This window comes from Emydura macquarii, unplaced genomic scaffold (genome assembly GCF_026122565.2).
Source record: "Emydura macquarii macquarii isolate MOO-44397 ecotype Brisbane River unplaced genomic scaffold, CSIRO-AGI_Emac_v2 contig_3108, whole genome shotgun sequence".
Lineage (NCBI taxonomy): Eukaryota > Metazoa > Chordata > Testudines > Chelidae > Emydura > Emydura macquarii.
In genome coordinates this window covers 1,369,775-1,385,621 of record NW_027133245.1, presented here as the reverse complement: position 1 = coordinate 1,385,621, position 15,847 = coordinate 1,369,775, and the positions used below count along the sequence as shown (strand labels likewise).

The following is a 15,847-nucleotide window of genomic DNA, read 5'->3' as shown; positions in this document are numbered from 1 at the left end:
ACTGCCTTCAGAGCTGGGAGGCCAGAGAGCTGTAGCTGCTGGGTGACTGCCCAGCTCTGAAAACAGTTGCTGTTTTGTGCAGGTGCTGGTGACCACAACGTAATAACCTTGTGATCCCTTGAGTGGTAGCAACCCTCAGTTTGAGAACCCCTACTAAAGTCAAAGCCTCCTCTGCCTCCAAAGCAATAAATATAGTGTGCTGCTTGATACTGCCCTTTGCACAAAACGTGTCTGCACATAAGTAGCGCTGTATGCATGTAGTTTTAAAGCACTATATAAAAGCAAATTCTTTAGCACAACTATTTTAAATTTAGTGTCAGCAATGTAATGAAACTTTAAAAAAAAAAAAAAAAAAAAAAAAACCGATAGTTTGCATGAGTATATCTACTAGAAAAACCTCTGCATAAAGCAAAGTGGAATTTAAGTTTATTTATAATTCTAAAAGCATATACTATTACATAAGTTGGGAAATCCCATGTGTTAGAATAAGCACTGTAATAAAGTTGACCTATTTAAGAACAAGAGATTTGTGGAGGAAAAAGTCTTTTTTAGATCTCATCAGTATTTCACTTATTTCCACCTTCAGTTACTTTATGATAAAAGTTTCTTTAACAACCAACTTTTCATCTCACTATAAAAATAAGGGGAGAAAGACAACCACCAAAATTGTTCTAAAAATGAAGTCTTCTATGAGATTATCAGAGGCTCTTTAAAACCAAACTAGTGAAATGGAAAGCATTCATTGTATTTGAATAAAGGACAAAAAGATTACAAGTCATCATTTTGAGCTCATGGTTATTACTCTAAGTTCATCTCTTGTTTGCAGCTGAATAAAGAGCATTATTGTTAACAAGAGGACATTGCTTCAGGAAATACTGAAATAAGATAGCATCCCATCTTGTGATACAGCTGGCTTTCTTCCATACACTCCTACAACCTCTGATAGGAAGGCTGGATGTTCAAGTCCACTCCAGAACTGTCTTCCAATTAGGACTGCAATCTACTGCTATGTTATTGCTAAGGGGGCACACTTTCATAACTGCAAGCTGAACAACTGCATAAACATGTTCTATTTCGGATTAGCAGTCCATTCAGTTGAGTTAGTAATTCCAAACTGCATCGGTAACACATTCCATAGTAATGCTGCTAGGGAAAACAGTGATATCAAAGTGCAGGTTTAGTGCAATCTGCACTGGAATTTATTTTGTAGTCTGTAGTTACAGAAGTATACAAGGACTAAAGCAGAAGAATACAATTCTGAGCAACTCAAAGAATAACTATAGATATTTGATTATCCTGTATGCTCTCATTTATTTTTAAAAAAAAACAGAACATGAGATGAATTGTAGAGTATCATCTACCATACTGACAAGATGTGCTTTTTTATTCAACAAAGGGTTTAAGATTTCCAACTGATCCACATGAAGATCCTAGCATGAAGACAAAGTATGTGCACATGCTGCTATTTTTTGTGTAGCCAATATAAGATTATGCATCACTCTCTTTTAACAAGTTATTTATAAGGTGCATTCTCTAAGTTTTTTGTCAGCCTGCTTCAAGGAGATCCATGTATTTAACGTGCTTGAGCGCAGCTTGGCCCACACCAAATGGTTATTTAATCCAAAAATCTGAGCAGCAAACTGGGCAGCTCCTTCAGGTGACAGTATAGTCGGACAGCCAAGACCTGTTGCAGAAGAAGAAAAACAGTCCAATCTTATCAAAACAGGTTTACAAGGAAAATTACCAATGAGTAATTATTCAGGCCAAAGGGTTATTGCAGGATTTTTTAAATTACTTTGTCCAGTCTAATTTAAAAAAGGTAAAGCATGAGCAATTTCAATAACCCTAAAAATTCTCATCTTATTCCTTCATTCCCAACAAGACAAGATTGCTAGTTTTCAACTGACACAGTCTCAACATGCCCCAAACCAATCCTTATATTTGAAGAAAGTGGAATTCCTTTGTCTTTAGTGATCCTCAAAACAATCCACCCCATATGTATGGTATAGCCTCTCTCATTCAATGTTGCTATAGAATTTGTTGTTGCCAGTGGTTAAGTCAGCATACACCTTGAAATCTGAATATACTACTGAATGAATATGGAAGACTGTTCCGTGTCTATGAAAATGCAGTTAATATTAAGCTAGACTCAGCTCCTAGAACAACTGAAGCAGTTTCACAGAGATCTGGTTTTCTTCTTGCACAGGAATTCTCTCTACATGAAAGCATCACAGCAATGGTCTTCCAATTTTTTATCATCAGTTGCTAGGTTAACAGACAGATATTAAAGCAGTTTCATGAAGATAAAACATGAAAATAATTCTAAAGCTGATTTTTTTTAAAATAGTCATTAATTCCAATACCTATTTTAAACTTCAGTTATCGGAGTAAGAAAATAATGAAAGTTAAGTTTACCCCTCTTTGATTTTCTAAGGCTTCACTTTTGTCTACACCAGGAAATTGAAGTTTTACTGACAATATTCAACAAGATGTAACCCCAAACCATTTTCAACACTGGCTGAACTGATAATATAGATGGGACAAAAGCATTTTAGCACTATTACACAAGTATAACTTGGCAGATGTGCCCAGTCCAAAAAATGGGATGGTGGCAATTATTGCAGGAATGTAACTACATGTACCATAGGTCACAACATGATGCTTCTTACCACTAGGCAACCTAAGAGACGACCACACATCCTGAGCACCCCAGTCGGCTGAGAGAGGAGGACAGTTGACAACTGGATATGCAGTGTTACCAGACAGCACTGGTCCCAAGCCATTGCTTCTGCCAGCTACTGCCACAAACACAGTAGGTATTCCGTCACCTAACACACACACAAGAACATTAACAAGTAAATATCAAAAACCATGGTGAGGACAAAAGCTCTATGCATTTTTCTTTTCTCCCAATTGCTTTCATGGAAAGGCTGAGAGTCTAAGTACACCCCCTTCCCCCATTTTTTGCAGTTTTTTTGAAAAATCAGTTTAGTTTTAGTGCAGCTTAGATTTACCTTTTGTGGAATACAATGTTGTAATATTTAGTAATAGTCAGTCACAGCTCATTACACCATCTACAGAAGTAGCACACTAAGAACAACTCACCCACCTAACCCCTTTCTCAAGCAAGGGAAGAACACATTCAAGAGTCATAATAATGGTGGGTGGATACCAGCCATTTCTTAATGGAAACTATTAAATCACTGAATTCTTTATTAATTAAAAGCTTTTGCCTGTTGCAGCAAAATTAATGAATATTAGTTCTGCAAAATTCAATATAAGATCCTCTAAATTACATCTGTAAAATCTGTGTTTATCACCACTGTGTCCCCAACTCTCATATCTACATAGAGTACCTATATGTCCATGTAAGTATAGGTTTGAAGGAACAGCAAGTGAAATTACTCCTTATGTTCTGTCAAGGCACATCGTTTTAAAATAAATGTTATGGGTTTTTTTGGTACAGACTATTAGCGTCCACCCCATTATTCAGTTTTTTATTCCGTGGGCATCACAAGATATGGTTTTAAGGTGATCAGGTCCCATTCAGTTCAGATAATGGTAATGTAACTGCCGCTGAAATTTGCATCTGGGACTGAGGGTGTTTTTGCTGGGAGTCTATCCCATGAGTGGCTGGCCAGAAGCACTCTTTCATTAGGTCAGGAGGCTGGGCGTGGGCTGACGTAGGAGTGGGTGGTTCACACAGCAAAGCGGGGTAAATTAGGGCCCAGGAGTGAGGAATTGGGGTGACATGGCTACACACCAGTCCAGATTGCAGGGGGGGAATGTCACAGGGACATAAAATCTTCACACACATAAAAAAGATTGTTAAAAAGAAGAAGGTGATAAACCTCATACACAGTATGGGGCAAAGTTCTCAGAAACCTCAAGAACGTTAGTTATTAGTTCTAACTCAACACATGACTACTCAGGGTTTACCTTCATACTCTGCCTTGATCCTCAGAGTTTCATCTGCCCCTTTGTGAGCAGATGTCACTCGTAACTCACAAGGAATTCCAAAGTTTGCACATGCCTTTTTAATTTTTTCACAGTGGCCAAGATCAGAAGTTGATCCCATCAATACCACAACTCTACCTTGGCTCTTTGTTTTCAGCAGCAACTAGAGTGGAAAGAAAGGAAAATGAACAACAGTATTTGAACAGAGTACACAAGATTGTCAAGTTCTACATATACTATAATTAGTATTAACATGGAGTACCTCCACTCTTTCTGCGACCCATTCAAAGTTTCTTTTAACCATCTGCAGTGCTTCAGGAGTCACTTCTTTTAGATCACGGTAAGACTGAAATACACAGGTAAGTTACTCATGATGTTCTATTTTGAAGTGCAATGGTCAATCATTTTGCTACTATAGTTAAATATTCAACAAGATTCAACTGCAACCATCCAACTACTAGAGGCTAGAGAGATTTATGCCATCTTTCAAACACCTGTTCCTCAAAAATATTTATTCTACAGTAGGATTACTTCCCCGTGAATCAAGGCCAACATGACATTAGGGGAATCCCCATATCTCAAAATTTGAGCAAGCAGCAAGCAGTATTTTCCACCACATTACAGTAGAGTCACAACACCCCCTACTTCAGTCAATTCCTTTCTGAGTGAAAGCTGAACTTCTGTGTTTGGCTGCCACAGCCATGATGTTTTAGCCAGACTTCTCATGCCCAACTGAAGTTATTTGGAGACTTGCTTCCAAATGTACACCATGCTGCTTTGGTATGTTAATTTTTTTCATTTGGAAGCACAACTCTGAATTGCAGGACAGCAACTGCGGTAGAGCACAGCCAACACTTAACAAAAGAAAAGCCATTCAGTTATACTAATGGTTGATCATCACTACATCATAGATTTGCTCAGAAGCATTTTGTAGTGTAATAGTTGAAATGAGTGAAGAGGAACCACCATCATTTCACTCTTCATTCAATTTTTAAAGAAAGCTGACCTAATGCTGCTTTCCAGTTTAAATGTTAGTAATGATAGTGGAAAACTGCTGTCTAACTCTTGGATTTTCAGATACATAAGTTATGGCAGTTTGTGCCCACTGGAGAGAATCTACATTAGTGGAAGTGACTAAAATACATGAATTCCATGAAAGCAGCATTCAATGCAGCTAAATGGATTCAGCCTAAGATAAACCACAAATATTTGTTCCGGGACAAACATCTGCAGACTGTCTAGACCAGCAATTAAATCAGTGTAAATTACCAGTTAAACAGAGTTAAAACAGGACAAACTTTGGTCTAGAATCCAGAGGCTCTAAAGGAGAAACCTGGGACTCGGTGAGCCCATTTTCATTTTCATGGCATGTTCCTGGCTCTTAGTACTTTATAAAAGTGTGTCTGTGTTACTCAATTATTTGAATAGTGCACACCCTGGGGAGTACATTTTATGCCAGAAGTTTTGGAGCTTTCTGCAGACTTCATGTTACATAGGGCACTATGGTAACACCAGAAAATATTGCTATTGGGGGAATTCCCATGAACGATACTGGCATCCTTAAGGACTTGATTCTGTTGCCATTAAAGTCAATGGGAGTTTTGCTACTGACTTGAATAGGATCAGACCCTAAATGCTTTGTGGCCTATCAGTCTATACCAGTAAGGTAAGGTAAGCAACTCACAGCAGCTGATTAACACCCCCTCCCTGCCAAAATGAGATGTACTTTTGTTTTTATCTTTAACTCAGTCCCAAAATGGAAATAGCATTACCTGTTTGTCCTTCTGCTGGGTTCTGTCTCCTGATGGCCACAGTCTCCAAGAATCATTATCAATAACATCAGCAAGGACAATCTCTTTTGTAGTTATATTAACACCAAACTCAATCTAGTAAAATTAAACAATATTTTCAAGAACTGTAAAGTAGCATCAAAAACTTATTCCACTACTTTCAGAACCATGATCTACAAGATACAGATTTTTTTCTTATACCTTCATGTCTACAAGAGTGCAGTTCTGGGGTAACCAAGATTTTTCCAGGATCTCAAAAATAGCCTGTGTAGAGTGGGCCATAATATCCACTTCTGTTTGGCCAATAGTAAGTCCAGCAAAGCAGAACCTGGCTTCAATTAGTTGCTCCTCAGACCATTGTGGATCATTAGCAGCATCATCCTGAGAGTGAAGTAAAATAAACTTGCATAGAATAAGATCAATTAACATGAATTACACCAGACTTGAGTTAGATTAAAAGAAAGCCTAATAAACTGTGAAGAGAACAATCTGAAATCCAGTATCAGACAGGTTTTGTGGCTTTGTAACAGATTAATGCTTTAAACTGATATTTGATAACAAGTCCTAGCAAGATATTTAATCACAATAGTACCGAGAAATCCAAGTTGTAAGACTTTTACTACTTTAAGGTAACTTCAAAAAATGTTGCTTACTTGAACATTAAGCATGGAAGATGCAACAAAGAAGTGAGTTTAAAACAAAGCTTTAACTATTTTTTACGTCAATAGTTCACAAAACTATTAATTCAGTAAATGTCTAGAAACTCTGATTAAATCCTAAAGGATTAGCTAGTTATACCACTTATATTTTAGCAGACAGCAATAGGGTGTGTGTGTTCTATATTTCATTTATTTCCACTGTATGCAATATAAAAGTCATAAAATAAACTGCAACACTGCACTTTTCAACTCTACCCAACACTCATCCCATGAATCTCTTTCCATTGGACTACAGACAGTTCAGTTTTAACAAATTTCAAGAGGAATTTGACTGCACATATTTAATCAAGTAATGAAAGTTTGACTCTAAATGTTACTCAACCTGCTTATTTGGAGGCAGCCAGCATATTACTAAGACTGCGTGACCTGTATCTGTAAGTCACTTTTCAAGAGTTCTTTTCATCTTGAATTGGACAGAAGTTGTTTTATGAAAGCAACTGTTGTGAAATCTTCAAGTATAAATATTGCCAGAACATGCAGTGAATACTTTTTACATACAAGATGTATGGTTCTCATCTGCTTTCAAGAGGGAATGTCCTTGTATATTGCTGAGGCACCACGGCTGGTTATTGGTTAGGTCCCCTGACACTCCCTTTCAATTAGGGAGAGGGGGGCAAGAAAGGGGGAGTGAGAAAAAGACTCCCAAAGTGTCATAAGGATACATTCGTAGTTTTAGCCATATTCTCTTCTCAGAAGGGAAGGGGTTAGCAGGCTCCTGAAGTGGCACAGAATGCAAGGAAGTAGTCCACAGTCCCCTGGGGAAAATCTTCCCTGCCCATTCCCCATCTAGCCCAAAGGCAGATACTTTGTTTGGAAGGTCTCTGCTACTTAGCACCCTTGAGTATCACTTAAGAGTCAGGCTAGTTATTAAAGAATGACCACTATCCCCCCTACTTCATTTCTCTCCCCCTCCCAACATACTCTACCAGCTTGCATAACTCTGACGTTACACTCTGAGAGGAAGCTGTGAAGCCAATGCTTCCTAACCAAGCACAGATTTCTTTTATGCTGCTGGAAGGGAGAAAAACAGAGGTCCCAATATTTCCATGTTATTAAGCTTGTTTCAAAATGTTGAATATAGAGACTGTATGAATGCCTGGGGTTACCAGGAAGTTTATTCAAACCAGACACTGCATATACCAAAAGGACTTCATCAGCAATGTATTTCTAGGACAAGAATAAAACCCATGTCAGAAAGATAAAATGTTAATGTTCTGAAATGTGTAGCACTGTTCAAATCATCCTTTTCATACCCTTTCCACTTCCAGTCCAATCAAAAGTTTCTCACTCCAGATTTATCCTCCCACCCCCTACCTCCATAGAGGGACCTCCCATCTAAGCAGGCCAATCCCTGGAGAGAGACATTCTTATCTTGTTGTCACAATGATAGTGGGGCTTTGACCCCACACCTTTTAAAAGGATGTTGATGTTTCCTTTAGTTGATGGCTCACATGATGTGTAGTTAACGGCCATGATCTGACACATTAAGAACTGAAGCTGAACTCCCTGTCTACTTAGTCACCATTCCCAACAAGATTAGCCTGGAGTGCTGGCTAAATCTTCCTCAGTTTCCTGAATCACCTCTCTTCCACTACGCTCCCAACAGAAGAATGAAAGATCATGCATGAACCCCCTGTGTCACTTTATCATGTTAAATTTGTTAAGTTGCCTTTGCATACCTTCACCACTAAAGTGAATTAAGGAAGGACAGGAGAAAAGGTCCATAACATGGACCATATTTTAATAGGTTTTCTCAAGGACCATCTCCACTCTCACTCACTATTATGCATGCTGTCTTCTCATTTGTGATCACAAAGGCCTCCCCACTCCTCATCTACCTCACACCCATTTCAATTACAGCAATAATCTACACTGAAGAGTAACAGAGTGCTTAATGATACATTTTTAGCGGTCTTGTAATGAGATTTAGGTGCTGGAAATGAGGAGTCTGCACTGTGTGATCAGCCAGCTTTCGCACTAGTTGGAGAATCTTTGATCTAAGAGAACATTCAAGACAGACATTTTAGCAATGTTTGCAAAATACAGTGTCGATACTAGTTTCTTAAAATCTATCAATAAGTAGTTTCATTTCAGTTTAAGGGAGTCTGTCAACCTAAAAATTACACCTGTCTGAAAGTGATTTATAGCAGCTATAAATAAAGATATTTCTTTTCCCCTTGTTTGCTTTATGTATAGTCAGTTTCATTATTTTTTCAGTAGGATCAGTTAGTTTTATATTTGTATAGATCTTGCACACAGAAATAAGGGGCATACACACTTAAATAGAACTGCAAAAACCACAAAAATTGACAAAAGTCAGTTTCAAGCACTATACCTATGTTCCTCTTATTTTGTAAAAACAGTAAGATTTCAGGTGGACAGTTATCTTTGTTTAACACATTACTTTCATTTTAGTAGCTATTTACAATTTTACTTACCTTGTAAAACATCTCAATTTTGGGTGGGTAAAATTTATATCCTTCCTTGACACCAGGGTTTCTTTTCAGGAAAGAGCCAGTAGCAATTCTTCTGCACACCCATTCAATTGGGATCATTTCACACTGAGCTGCTACGAACGCTATGTCACTATGTTTTCTGACAAAAGCAGTTTTGATTCCTAAACATAAAAAGACGACTCAGTTTTGTCGCTCTGTGCACTTCTATAGGTGAACCGACAACTGCAGCCAGATTTGTGTATAGCTGATCAAACAGAAATTTATTTTCAACAGAAGACACTGTTTTCTCAAAGCCCTCCATGTGATATTCTGTAGCTACAATAAACCCAAGGTGATTAATTCCCAAGTTAGAGGCCTTAAATAATTAGGACAACACAAAATTGTCTCAAATCCAGAAAGCGTTCACCTCCCCAATTCCATCGAACAAAGTGTACAGTATGTTATACAGAACTTTAGAAACAAATTTGCCTTGTGCTTCCAGAACTTGCTCAAAATTAGCTATTTTGCAATGGAACATTTTTCCTGATCAAGCTATAGTAAGTATCAATGGTTTTCAACCTTTTTTAATTTGCAAACCCCTAAAAATTTTTGAAATGGAGGTGCAGATCCCTTTGGAAATCCTAGACATAGATAAGTTGAAAACCACTGCTATAGATAACCAAGCTCAGTGCTCCCATTTTCATCTTTCTATTAGTTTAGATCCTTATTTTAAAGTCATAGTGGGCAGATGTCATGGAGAAAAATTAATACATAGCCTATTTAAGTAATTTAAAACATCAACCATCACAACAGTTTTCACAGTATGTGGAAAGTATGAATTCATCTCTAGAGCCCTGCAAATCCATGGATATCCACAGATATCCAAGGATGCAGATATCCACAGACCATTTTTGCAGATCATCTAAAGCCCTGCAAATCTGTAGATAATTTTTGCACATCAGATGTGGATACAAATTTTGTACCTGTGCAGGACTCTATTCATCTCTGCAAATAGTCCCAGTGTAAGGTGTGTTGATTTTTACATTATCATTTTGGTGTATGTTTGGCAGTAACTGCACACTTTCTGAGATATTAATGGAATGCAGCAGAAAAGAAAAGCATTGTGTTCCCCCGCCCCACATATTTTGGTTTGGGGCGGGGGGGGGGGAGGGGAGAAGGAAACTTGCTACTCCTCACTTGCATTACTGTACTGCACTTTCCATATACTGAAAAAGCTAAATCCAAATTAAATATTTTATTAGCTTCTTCCAGGAGTCACACATACGCCAATAGCTTACAAAGTGGCACATCTGTGGCATTTGCCTCTATATGAATTCAGAACAAACAACTGGTACAAGTACTGAATACTTGAAAAGGCAGCTGACATATGCAGATGGCCATTTTGAGTACAATGTGGCCCCATCCTCCTACCCCAAGTCCAAAACCTCCACCCTTTTTAGCCATACCAAGCCAACTGTTAAATCCCCAATTTAAAGGCAAAGTAGTCAGTCTCTGGTAAATCCAGAGTGGATATGTTTCATTTAAATTCTGAACAATTTCAAATGTGTTTGTTGCTCTGAGTTGTAAGTCCTGTTTGACAATAAGCCTTTTCTCTCAAGGCAAAGTTAAAAGTCCAGTCACCTATTTGTTACAGTGTGTTGTTACTGCACTTCAGTAAAGTAAACCAGTATATATTTTAAATGAAGCAATTTTAGCATTACAGGACTGGTTTCTAAACCAGCTAGATTAATATAACCTTGTCAATCTTCCTTGTTCTGAAAGGTGGTTTGTTTAATATTTGCAGGATTATGGTTCACTGACTCTGCTGACAACAAATTAAAAAACATTCAACACAGACTCGAATATGATTCATTACCTATAAACTAAGTGTTATGTTTGTGTTACTTGATTTAAAGTAAGGAGATGACAAGTAGGGCCAAAATATGATGTTTTGCTCCTTGGGCAAACAAAATGTTTAAGATTTAGTATCTATCTACATTGGTGGCCATTTCAGTTTAAGCTTTGATATCATCTGATCAGATACAATCAAACTGTAAATAGCAGTTATTCCTCTTCCTTTTTCCTGAATGTGTATTAAATTAGAGCTGCTGTTCTCAGCTCACAATAACTGTAAGTCAACTTGTTTCTGTCAGAAGAGCAGAAGAAATTAACAGACATCTCCATTTGTAGACACCACTTTTGTACCACCTATGGATTTTGAAAGAAAACTCCAATTCAGAAGAGTTGCGCAAAGTAAACAAATTGCCTTCCCCTAAGGCATCAACATGATCTGTCAGTCAAGCCAGTTAGTCATCAGTTAATCAATTTGAAAAACCAAGATCACTTATGCGGTTATCAGAGGTTGTTACAACTTTTGCTTAGACCTCGTCTACACTTTTGGTTATAGCAGCGAAACTGTGTCATTCTGGGGTGTGAAACCCCTGCCACCGAGCAATATAAATTTTGCCGGCATAAGCATGAGTGTAATGAGGGGTGTGCTTTTTTCCAAACCCTTGAGTAAAGTTTTGCCGGCATAACTTCAAGTGTAGATAAAGCCTTAGTCTATTGCATACCCAGGTCAGTTTAGTAAAAGGATGCTTCTGCCCCTCCCTAACACATAATAAATGAAGCAGAGTCACTGTTTTTTGTTATGATTAAAGGAGTGATCTTGCAACCATTATTACTCATAGTGCTATGTACCCTCTATAGCCCAATTTACTTTGTGTAAAGTCAGAAACACGTAAGTGACTTACGACTCTAAGTCAGTCACTTAGGTGCTTTTGAAAGTATTACCCTCATTCTATTCAATAGGATTACTCAATATTGCATCTGCAAGACAAGACAAATTTTTAATTAAAAAAAAAAAAAAAGTGAAATCCCCAAACCTTTACATATATTTATTAACAGCTAGGACAGAATAAAGAGCCAGGCTCTCACCCAAAGCATTTCTATATGAGAATCAGATTTTGTGTTTAGTTTGAGAGAGATGAATGAGGATTGATGTTTAAGTTTTATTTTTAAAAATCTGCAAACAGGATTAGGAAAGATCTTAGTTTTAATAATATATACTTTAATACCCCATGGTCCTGTTGATTGAAACATTCATAATAATCCTAATATTTATACATTTATTTGCTCCCCCTCCATTGGTCTATTTGCAGACCAGTTTTATTTGCCAAATCTAAACAATGGAATCTTTTCCCCCTCAATATAAAGCATTTTTTTTGAATATACAGAAAGTCAAGCAGTCCAATATCTATTACCACCTTACAGATAGACTTTTGCAACCATAGTTTTGGGTGTAACTAGCACCTGAACAAGACACTGACTGTGCAGTTGTAAGTGTTGAGCTATTAAAATCAAGTTATTTATATTACAGTAGTGCTTCAGAGCCCTAATTAAGGGCCCATTGGTTTATTTTTAGTTTCTGGTATATGCTTTTCAAAAGACATTTGAGGAAACTGTACCTAAACCCTAAGAGGGAAGTTATGAATTATTTTATACAAGTATTAAACACTAAAGTAAGTTTGCAGAATTTTCTCAAAAATTTACAGTAATTATCTGAATGAAAGGCAGAGCATTCAAAGCATCTACCTTCTGTAAAACAAGCAAGCATTAGTCCCATTTTTACAGAGAAGGGAACATAGGCACCAACTGGTTAAATGACCTTAATTGCACTGGATGAAGTTTGGCCCTTCTGAAGTTAATGGGAGTTCTGCTTTTGATTTCAAAGGGACCAGGATCTCATCAATATTCTTCTCCAGCATGAAAAGGTAAGCCATTTCAAAAGTAAATCTTAAGATTTCCAATGCACCCCAGCATCCCACGTGCTACATTGTAAATGCTGCAGAATAAAATGGCTTCTTCACAGTTATCTGTAAAGCACTTAGCACACTTTTTATGCCACAGAGTCCTTGAAAGTGATATGAAAGACATTAACTGAGGAAAAAAACATATTTAATGAAATCTATCCACCCATGTCTTTATTTTTATTACAGTTTAACTCTAGTAAAGCTAGATAAATTTTGCTTTTAAATGCAGTCTTTGGTATTGTCAGTGACCAGCAGCAGTAATTTTCACAGACAGATGTGTTCAATAACAGTTTAATGCCAAACTCTTGTTGCTTTTAAACTGGGAGTTGAAAAGAAACATGAGGTGGGGGGCTGTGAGGGAAGAGAATGGTGTTCAGAAAGACAGGTTCTGTGTGCATTACAGCTTTCTGGGGTTAGGGGAGGACTTCAAATATGATACATTAAATTTTATTTAGTAGCTTCAGTCAATAATCTTATATTAGTGTCCCAGAGAGTAATCTAATGAAATTTACTGAAACCAGTCAGTTCCAAAACCTAGGTGAACCAACCTTTATATGCTCTCAGACAATCCTTAAGACTTACCCCCCCACCCCACACACACACAGAGAGAGAGAGAACACAAATGCATCTATTTCACCTCTGAAATACTTACCAGCTTCATGAAGCAGCTGAAACACACAGCTAGTAGTTGTATTGGAGATTGCTGCCTTTCCTTCCATGCGATCCTTTCTAGCTGCATTTCCTGCTGTTATTTGGTCTTTTGATTGCATCAGCACACATCCTGGGAGATCTGGCAATTCGTAGACTTCTTTTGTTTTACCTTCATTAATTTTTTTACCAAGTTTCAGTTCTAGAGAAATAAAGTTAATTTTAAAAATTGCAAACTCTGGGAGAAATGATGATTATTTTTGGCAAACATGTCCAAGTACATTTTGGAGAACTGAGACAGAATACTTTCTGGTCTTTAACTAACTGACAATGCCCCAGCATTCAAACATTTAAGCCTCTAGAAAAATCAGTAGGAAAGGAAAACTTCAATAAAGTTCCAACAGAACAGACAAGAGTCTAAAATCTCATGACTACTGGCCACATGGTTTCACTGATGCAAAACAATCAAAATGTTTCCTTAAGCTATGAGGACTTTACATGTTAACTACACTTCTTTCCACACCCTTTTTATTTTTACCTCTGTTCTAACAGTAATACAAGTTTAAACAAGTAAATGTACAGGTGAAATTTGAGAAGTTCTGTTCAAGACTCAGCATAACCATAGGTGGGTATGGCTGATCACTTCATCGTCAGGCAATGGGAAGAAAAGCATACCCGCAGGCCTGGTTTTCAGGCAGGTTTGTACTTAAAAAGGTTCAGCACTGCTGCTGCTGCTACCTATACTACCATGGCTACACCAACATTTATACTGGTGCTAAGTGACCTAAGTGGCATAGGATGAAGTTCTGGCCCTCAATGAGAGCTAGTTGGTGCAAGAATGTGCACAAAAGCAGGGAAATCACACCCCTTGCTCACAGTGTAAACATAGCCTTAGAAGAGGAACATGTGATTTTAAGCACGTGGCTTTTGGGGGGTTAACTGTTCAAACTAAATAGTGTAAAGTTGTAGGTCACCATGTTTCATACTGTGTTTGCTTTTCACTCATCCTCAAGTGAAGCTGGACTTATCTGGATTATAGCCAGTTTCACATGCTACAGCTCTGGAGGCAGGTTCTTTCCAAACCAATGCAGGGCAGCCAGAACCCTAACACTTACAGGGGAGAACAGAGGCCACGAAAACAGCTGTATTAGGTTTTGTTTCAATCTCCCTGGAACAATGAGGGCCCAGGCACTTGACTTTGTGGGTCTTGTCTTTCACGTTTAATTTAATCTCTTCCCCTGTTTGGGTTTAATAAAAACCTTCTCCCCAGCACGGAGTCCCCCAGCACGGGGGCCTAGGTTGCACCAACTCATTGTCCCCCGCCCCGCACACCTCTCCCCACCCAGGCAAGAGATAGTTGGCATGAGTCACTCGTCACTCACGCAGCCCCTCTCTGCCTGCGCGCCCTTCCCCCACGGAGCCAGTACCCGGCCCCACGCAGGAGCCCCTCTCTGCAGAGAAGCAGCAACACCAGCCCCTACCCGCCCTGGGGAAAGATGAGGGAGCGCTAGCTCTACTCCCAGCCCCGCCGGTTTCGGGGCAGGCTGCTGCCCAACTCAGCCCCAAGGCCGCCCGAGCCCTCCCGCCAAGTCTTGGGACCAACCAAGCCCGGGCCGAGGGCGCGGAACGTTACCTGTTGCTACAGGAGCCATCTTGCCGGCGGCGGCCCGGGCAGGCACCTGCGAGACACAGAGAGGAGGCCGGGTTAGCACGTGTGAGGCTGTCGGCAGAGAGGATCCCTTCCCGCACCCGGCGGCTCCGGTCCGGTCCGGTCCGCACGGCTCACACACAAGGAGCTGATGACGCAGGCAGCGCGCGCGGTAACCAGAGAAGACCAGAGTCACAAGGCCACGCGCACCAAGCACGCGAGTCTCCGAGCGGAGGTAGGACAAAACTGGCGGCGGGCAGCGGAAGGGGCGGGGAATAACTGCCCAGCCGACCAATCGCCGTGGAGCAGAGCTCGCTGTGGCGCTAAAGAACCCCACCCCCGCAAGGCAAGCACCAATCGCCGCGGCCCCTATGGCTCGCCCCATGAGAACCCCCACGCGCCTGCCCTCCCAGTGCACGCGCCAATCTATCCCCTCCCCCGCTCTTCTCCTAGCGAATGCAACTCCTGCCCCCCACCCCCGTTCTCTCAGGGCAAACTCCCTCCTTGCTGTAGCTCTCGCGCTGCCGTGGGTCTGCCGGCGGCGGCGGCGGCGCCGGGCTGTGAATGCAGCGGGCGCAGCACGTGGAAGGTCGGAAGATGGAACGTACCAAACAATACAGACTGGGGGAGGAAGAGTGTTAGCGCTGATGAACTAACTATGTGTCCAAGAACAGACACATGTCAGTGGCACCACCCCCACCACCGTCCATCGCCCCGCGCGCGCGAGGATAGGGAGCGGCAGCCTCAGAGGCCGAGCGGCGAGAGAGCAGCAGGCCGGAGAGAGCGTTAGTTCCCTCCCCATATGCAAATGAGGGAGGCTGTTGGGGGTGGGAGGGTC

At 40.0% G+C, this 15,847-nt stretch overlaps 1 protein-coding gene across 3 annotated transcripts; it reads right to left on the bottom strand.

Moving 5' to 3' along the window:
- Window positions 1–511: 511 nt before the first annotated feature.
- Window positions 512–15,713, bottom strand: PAICS (phosphoribosylaminoimidazole carboxylase and phosphoribosylaminoimidazolesuccinocarboxamide synthase). Of its 3 annotated transcripts, none has more exons than XM_067530646.1 (10): window positions 15,618–15,713; window positions 14,995–15,040; window positions 13,366–13,563; window positions 8,905–9,083; window positions 5,949–6,128; window positions 5,730–5,843; window positions 4,220–4,303; window positions 3,940–4,120; window positions 2,670–2,828; window positions 512–1,684 (listed from the first exon to the last, which is right to left on the bottom strand). In XM_067530646.1, exons 2-10 carry the CDS (start codon window positions 15,011–15,013, stop codon window positions 1,518–1,520), a joined length of 1,281 nt encoding a protein of 426 aa, XP_067386747.1. In that variant the 5' UTR covers window positions 15,014–15,040; window positions 15,618–15,713; the 3' UTR covers window positions 512–1,517. The 3 variants fall into 3 exon arrangements, with proteins under 3 accessions (XP_067386747.1, XP_067386746.1, XP_067386745.1); XM_067530645.1 differs by lacking the exon at window positions 15,618–15,713 and adding an exon at window positions 15,152–15,415; XM_067530644.1 differs by lacking the exon at window positions 15,618–15,713 and having other exon boundaries at window positions 14,995–15,415.
- Window positions 15,714–15,847: the final 134 nt, after the last annotated feature.